The sequence below is a fragment of the Lathyrus oleraceus genome, chromosome 7 (genome assembly GCF_024323335.1).
Source record: "Lathyrus oleraceus cultivar Zhongwan6 chromosome 7, CAAS_Psat_ZW6_1.0, whole genome shotgun sequence".
In the NCBI taxonomy this organism is placed as follows: domain Eukaryota; kingdom Viridiplantae; phylum Streptophyta; class Magnoliopsida; order Fabales; family Fabaceae; genus Lathyrus; species Lathyrus oleraceus.
In genome coordinates, this window is record NC_066585.1 from 327,817,508 (window position 1) to 327,824,611 (window position 7,104).

Consider the following 7,104-nt stretch of genomic DNA (forward strand, 5'->3'; position numbering starts at 1 on the left):
AGCAATAATGATTGCAAAGAAAAAACCTTATGTGAAGGACTTCCCACCCGAGTCTGAGAGTTTGCTTGAGATAGGAGAGGTTGAGTAGTATTGATCCGCGAGGTTCCTTCCTCGTTAGGATCGTACGAGAACCTCACTTAGTGGTAGATTCTCTTAAGGGGATTGATGACCGTCGTGCTTTCGGCGTAAGCATCTTTTCTTTTACTAGAGTCAATGACCCTAAGACCCCTTTTAGAACCTTTAAAACTATGGCTAGCCTAGACCGATGGTCGCGTAGTATAGGCCACCGAGGTGCCTTCCTCGTAAGGGTCGATACGAAGATCTCACTTAGAGTAGATGACTTTGATGGAGCAGTCTCCTGGCAAGTAAATTGACATAAGCGGCTGACAGTCAAGGAAGTCCATGACTCTAGGGGCAATGTCTTACACCCAATTTTCCAAAAGCCTTAGATCTTACAAAGCGAGAACCTTGGTTTACTAAGCAGTCATTATTAACTCCATGCTTCGTCACGATGGTCCAAAACCACGAACCCATGCCTAAAAACCCGTGGAAATAATAAACCAATCATTCATTCATACATTCATTCATCATCAAAATAATAAGCAAAGCTCTTAAAATCTTTCGTTTGTTCAAACGCAGAATTACAAGACTATTTTCCGACACAATCATGGATACTTCAACAAAGAAAAGCACTTCTTCTTTCCGCTTCAAGAGTCCCGACATCAGGTCATTAAAGGTCCTTTGTTCAAAGGTCATAACTCTCAAAGACAACAAGTTTAGAGCCAATTTTGGGAACATCGTAGATCTTCTAACCGAGAAGGTTGACTATTGTGCTATCACTACAATGTCCCAATACTATGACGTTCCTTTAAGATGCTTCACTTTCCCCGACTTCCAAATCTCTCCAACCTTGGAATACCTCGAGAGACTCCTTAATCGACCAATCAAGGAATACAACCCTTTCCCGAAATTGGAAGAAGGATTCTGTTTGACCGAGCTCTCACTCATCTTGGGTATCAACACCAACAAGTTAGTGGACAATTAGGGCTTTAAAGGATCCCTCAAAGGTTTAACTCAAAAGTTCCTAGAAGCCCATGCTTGGGAAATGATTAAAGAAGGAAGACCCGACTTTTGCAGTGCAACTTTGGCACTTTTGATTCATGGAATTGTCCTCTTCCCAAATCTGGACAAGTTCGTGGATCAATTAGCAGTTGAAGTCTTTTTAACAAAAAATCTGGTGCCTTTTTTACTTGTCGATTTCTACCATGCCTTACATACAAGACATGAGAAGAAAAGAGGTACCTTCCTTTGTTGCGCTCCTATGCTACATCTTTGGATGAGGGCCCGCATACCTCAAAGTGGACCCTTCGCCGAAAACAAACTGACATGGCCGCAAAGGTTCGCATCTCTCTCTGCCAACTCAATCCTATGGTACAAGAGGGAATGGGATATAAAGGATGTCATCGCAAGATGTGGAGAGTTTTGTAACGTACCCTTGATAGGAACACAAGGTTGCATCAACTACAACCCTGCTATACTCAAGAGACAACTAGGGTACGCCATGACAAGTCCCCTCGAGGAAAGAGATTTCATTCCATTTGTCATCAATACCGTGGATCCGCTTGATTCGAACGTGAAAAGAGTGAGAAAAGCTTGGACAAGCATAATCCGTATTAGCCATGAATGGGGTAAGAAAAATATCCTAGCCAAGGAACCCTACTATGTGTGGGTAAAAGAGAGGGCTAGGGTGGTTAAGATGCCGTTTCTGTTTGATCCTTCTTCATTACCGTTGATGCCTGAGCCCGAGCCTATCCTACAAGAGGACATGGACAAACTTACCAGCCAAATCAAAGAGATCGAGTTGGAAAACACTCAACTACGAGTCGAACTCAATCGCGTCAAGGAACGTAACCACGTCTTGGAGGATAAGGGTAAGCAAGTCTGCGAAAAATTTGAGGATAGCAAGAAAAGGCTCTGATTAGCCGAGGGACAAAGAGTTTGGGTTGGTGGAGCTTTACAAGGAGCTAATTCTGAGCTAGATTTCCGCAACGAGGAGTTGGATCGAGCATCCCGAATCATCAAGGACCTTGAAAATACTGTCGAGAGGTCTAATGCCATGAAGAAAGAAGCGAGGGAAGATTACGAGGCCCAGATTCTCGAACTAAGGACCACTCTAAAAGAGCATAAGGATTTGCTAGCCAAGGAGCAACTAGAGAAAGAAAAGATTCATCGAAGCTTCATGCGTGAGCAGTTCAACCTTGGACGAGCTTGCGAGCAAATCAAGAACTTGAAGAGGGGAACCTGTGACCAAGCCTATGTAGAATTGCAAAACAACTGCAGACATTGGGAAGAGCGTTGCTATGAATTCGAAGCTGCCATTGTTCAAAGGGACGAAATCATCCATAATCTCCAAGTCCTTTACGAAGAATGGAGGGACAAGTACACCAACATGACCGTGTTAACCAACTATGCCCTTCAAGACTTTCCTGATAAGTTGAAGGAGGCAGATCTGATCATGTGCCCAGATAATACCCCTAAAGAGGTCTACCACTTCGTCAAGTTCTGCAAAAGAACAATGGCCGAACTCATCACCGACATTGAGGCTCTCCGCAAGTCTCAAGGGGTCACTTTTAGGGTGGATATCTAGTTGGTTTATTTGCTTCCATTACTTGTACTTTGCAACTTCTATGTATTGTTGTCTATTTTCCCTTCAAAGGACGAATGAAAGTTGCGATTTTTCTCTATTGTGTTTTCCTATTTCATGATTGTGAACGAGAATCGTCAAGTAGTTGTTGCAATGAATAAACATGAATAACTAAAAAGAGCTTTGCCTTAACAAAAAACTTCATGCATCATATGCATCTTTCAAAACACAAAAACACAAAAACAAAAAAAAACAAAAACAAAAACAAAAACAAAAACAAAAAAAAAACTCATCCACCCACCCTTTTTTTCAGAACCACTCTCCAAAGCTGACTTTTCGGTACGATACACGAGGACGTCGACAAGCTGTCATGGAGCAACTTCAAGAGAACCAAGTTGTCCTTCAGGAAGAAGTATCCCAAATGCGGTCCCAAATGCGGCAATTGATGGAGATTATTCAAGCAGTCGCAAGAGGCCAGGAGGTTATGGCAAAAATGCAAGAAGAAATGAATCAACGTGCCAGTACTACCAATCCTCCTACCCCTCAAACGGTCGAGAATCCGACTCTAGTTCCTCAAGCTGATCCTCCAATTAACATTAATGCACCCGTCGGTGTTCCAAACGACAATCCTCGTCCTCATGCTCTTGAGATAGACAACCAACTTGATGCATTCTTCAGTCCAAGGGACGCTTCTCAGGATGACGCCTTCGGTTCCGCAACCAACAAGGTGGAAAGGAAGGTAAAGGCTATCGAGGAAAAGCTCAAGGCAATGGGGAGCACTGAGATTTTGGGCCTCGATGCGGCAGAAATGTGCTTAGTACCTGGGGTCATCATTCCGGCCAAGTTCAAAGTTCCGGACTTTGAAAAATATAAGGGAAATAGCGACCCTAGGACACACATTAGGGCATACTGCCGAAAGATGGCTGCCTATTCCAGCGATGATCAACTTCTAATGCATTTTTTCCAGGATTCCCTCAGTGGGGCATCTTTGGATTGGTACATGCAACTCGAGGGAAACCATATTCACACCTGGATGGAAATGGATGAGGCATTCCTCAAGCACTATCAGTACAACACTGATATGGCACCTAATCGCACGCAGTTGCAAAATTTGACTCAGAGGTCTGAGGAGTCCTTCAAAGAGTATGCCCAGCGGTGGAGGGAATTAGCTGCTAGGGTACAACCCCCATTGCTAGAAAGAGAACTGGTAGACATGTTTATGGGAAACTTACAAGGTCCATACCTTGATAGAATGGTAGGGAGCACCTCTTCAGGCTTTTCTGATTTGGTCTTAGCCGGTGAAAGGATAGAAAATATGATTAAAATGGGAAAGATCCAGAACTCTGCCAGTACTTCTAGTGCATCGAAGAAACCTTTTGTTCCCTATGGTAAAAAACGAGAAGGCGAGACCAATGCTGCCTCCATCATTCGAAATCCCACTTATCCACAAGTAGCTGCCATAGCTCCCGTCCAACCAAGTCAACAACAACCATTTGCAATTCCTGTTCAAACTCAACAACAACAACGGTATCAACAACAACCGCAACATCAGCAACCACAATATCAACAACAACAAAGGATGCGAAGGCCCGAGAGAAGATTTGACCCAGTTCCCATGCCTTATAGCCACATTCTACCATATTTATTGAGAGGATCACTTGTGCAACTAAGGGAGTTAGGACCCCCACCAGCGGTTCTTCCTCCCGGTTATGATGCAAATGCCCGCTATGAATTTCATTCTGGCGCTCCTGGGCATTCGATCGAGAATTATAAAGCATATTAAAGTACAAGGTTCAAGATCTTATTGACTCTAAGGCAATCACGTTCGCAACCAAGAGGCCTAATGTGAATAATAACCCGATGCCCCCTCACAACAATGCATCGGTGAATATGATGGAAGCTGACAATGGAAGGAAATTGATGTTCTGTGTGGACGAGTTAAAAACACCACTCATCGAGATCAAGAATACTTTAATGAAGAATAATGTCTTTCCCATCTGTTGTAATTACTGTGAACACTGTCTGATTAACCCGCAACAATGTGGAACATTGAAGTCTGTCATACAACAATTAATGAACCAAGGGATCTTGGTGGTAGATTGTCCATCCACAAAGGAAGATGTGTCTACCCTCGAGATACCATACGATGAAGTCCCTCCTCTGCAAATTCCATATGACTTCTCTCAGTTAACTCTATCGACAAATCCTGTCACTCCAATCGTAATAACAGTTCCCACACCATTCCCATATGTTGACACCAAGGCAGTCCCATGGATGTATGACACCTCAGTCTACATTCATGGTCAGAAGGTGCAAGAAGAACCGTTGAAGTCTAGTGACCCAATGATCAATATCACCGGCACTAGCGGAGTCACGAGAAGTGGAAGGATATTTGCGCCGACACCCACTCCAATTGGAACTATCAATCCTTCAACTTTAGACAAAGGCAAACAAATTGATGACGCTCAGCAAAGACAAGACCCCGCACCTTCAAGTGAAGTAGACGAGTTCTTACGCATCATCAAGAAGAGTGATTATCGAGTAGTTGATCAACTTAACCAGACACCCTCGAAGATCTCAATGTTGTCTCTATTGATGTGCTCGGAGGCCCATAGGGAGGCTTTGGTAAAGTTTCTGAGGACAACTCGCGTACCACAAGAGATATCTGTTTGTCAGTTTGAAGGAGTAGTTAACAATATCGCTACTAGCTTAAGCTTAGGTTTCAGTGATGAAGAGCTTCCCGCCGAGGGGAGGAATCATAACAAGGATCTCCATATTTCCATTGAGTGTATGGACACAGTCCTATCAAGAGTTTTGGTAGGCACTGGGTCTTCCCTAAATGTGATGCCCAAGAGCTCCTTTGCTAAACTAGCTATTGAAGGACTCGTAATGAAGCCAAGTGAGCTTATAGTAAGAGCATTTGATGGGACTAGAAGGACTGTAATCGGTGAGGTGAATTTGCATATGAAGATTGGTCCCCATATTTTCCTCATCACTTTCTTCGTAATGGATATCTATCCAGCTTACAGTTGTCTGCTTGGGAGGCCTTGGATTCATTCAGCTGGTGCAGTCACTTCAACGCTCCACCAAAAATTGAAATTCTTAGCTGATGATAAGTTACTTGTTGTCGAGGGTGAGGAGGACATTGTGGTAAGTCACCTCGCATCTTTCCGATACGTTGAAGGAGAAGGGGAGATAAGAGAAGTCCCATTCCAATCATTCGAAGTTATCAATGTTGAAATGGTTTGCCCAGCAAGGGATGAATCAAAAGATGCCGAATCTCCCATGGCATCTCTTAAAGACGCCATGACAATAATAAAGGATGGACACCCCCAAGGTTGGGGAAGATTGCTTGAACTCCCTGCCAACAAGGACCGCACCGGTTTGGGATACAACTCCCAGAATTTGAAGAAGCCTGCGCCGATAGCTACAAGGGGATCAGTGCTCCCGCTGTCCGACAACTTCTCAAGTGCTGGTTACCTGGATGACAACCGTATTTGTGCCGTGGAAGAAGAAGAAGAAGAAGAAGGAGAAGAAGATGATGGCTTGATCTTCATAAAGACTGATGGAAATGGTGCCACCAAATGGACCGAGTTTGAAATACCTAAAGTGACCTTGATCGAAATGTAATTCCCAATGTTGTTTTCCTTCCTTTTTATCAAAAGAACCCATGTCAAGCCCAATGCATGGGGGAATCATTTGTAGGGCCTCATCAAACTTCCTTATTAATTATTAATGAAAAAGGATTCATGTTCGCAGTCAATTTTGAGATCCTTGCCTTTCATTTATTTATTTCACTTTTTTTAAATGGCATTTTTTTTCTTTAAAAAAAAAAAAATTCTTTTCAAATCCTCCTTTCTTTCATACCAATAAAAGCGTGGACCTTAAATCATGCAGATCATCCTCGCCAACCACCAATGACAATTCTGCTACAGTCTCATACGACTTTGACAACCTGATCAATCAAGCTGATGAAGAGTGTGAGGAAGAGGCCGAACTCCCAGAAGAATTGGTAAGGCTGCTCAAGCAAGAGGAAAAAGTCATCCAGCCACACGAAGAATCAGTGGAAGTGATTAACCTTGGGACAGACGAGGAAGCGAAAGAAGTTCGAGTCGGCTCCGCTCTACAAGACGAGGTGAAGACAAGATTGATTGAGCTCTTGAAGGAATACAAAGATGTGTTTGCATGGTCATACCAAGATATGCCCGGCCTCGATACTGACATTGTGGTCCATCATCTACCCCTTAAAGAAGAATGCCCTCCAGTAAAGCAAAAACTACGAAGGACCCGTCCCGACATGGCTATGAAAATCAAGGAGGAGGTACAAAAGCAGCTCAACGCCGGCTTCCTAGCAGTCTCCAATTATCCTCAATGGATAGATAACATTGTGCCTGTACCTAAGAAGGATGGCAAAGTAAGAATGTGCATAGATTACAGAAATCTAAATAGAGCAAGTCCCA

The 7,104-nt window shown here is 43.4% G+C and overlaps 1 protein-coding gene across 1 annotated transcript; it reads left to right on the plus strand.

Moving 5' to 3' along the window:
- Positions 1 to 3,014: 3,014 nt before the first annotated feature.
- Positions 3,015 to 4,427, plus strand: LOC127103640 (uncharacterized). The gene is made up of 2 exons (XM_051040886.1): positions 3,015 to 4,171; positions 4,316 to 4,427. The coding sequence occupies exons 1-2, from the start codon at positions 3,015 to 3,017 to the stop codon at positions 4,425 to 4,427; spliced, it is 1,269 nt and encodes a 422-aa protein (XP_050896843.1).
- Positions 4,428 to 7,104: the final 2,677 nt, after the last annotated feature.

Excerpts from the sequence above, each read along its gene's own strand:
- LOC127103640 (XM_051040886.1), top strand. The coding sequence starts at position 3,015 with ATGGAGCAACTTCAAGAGAACCAAGTTGTCCTTCAGGAAGAAGTATCC. Across the intron at positions 4,172-4,315 it reads CAAACTCAACAACAACAACG|GGAGTTAGGACCCCCACCAG; the intron begins GTATCAACAACA and ends TGTGCAACTAAG.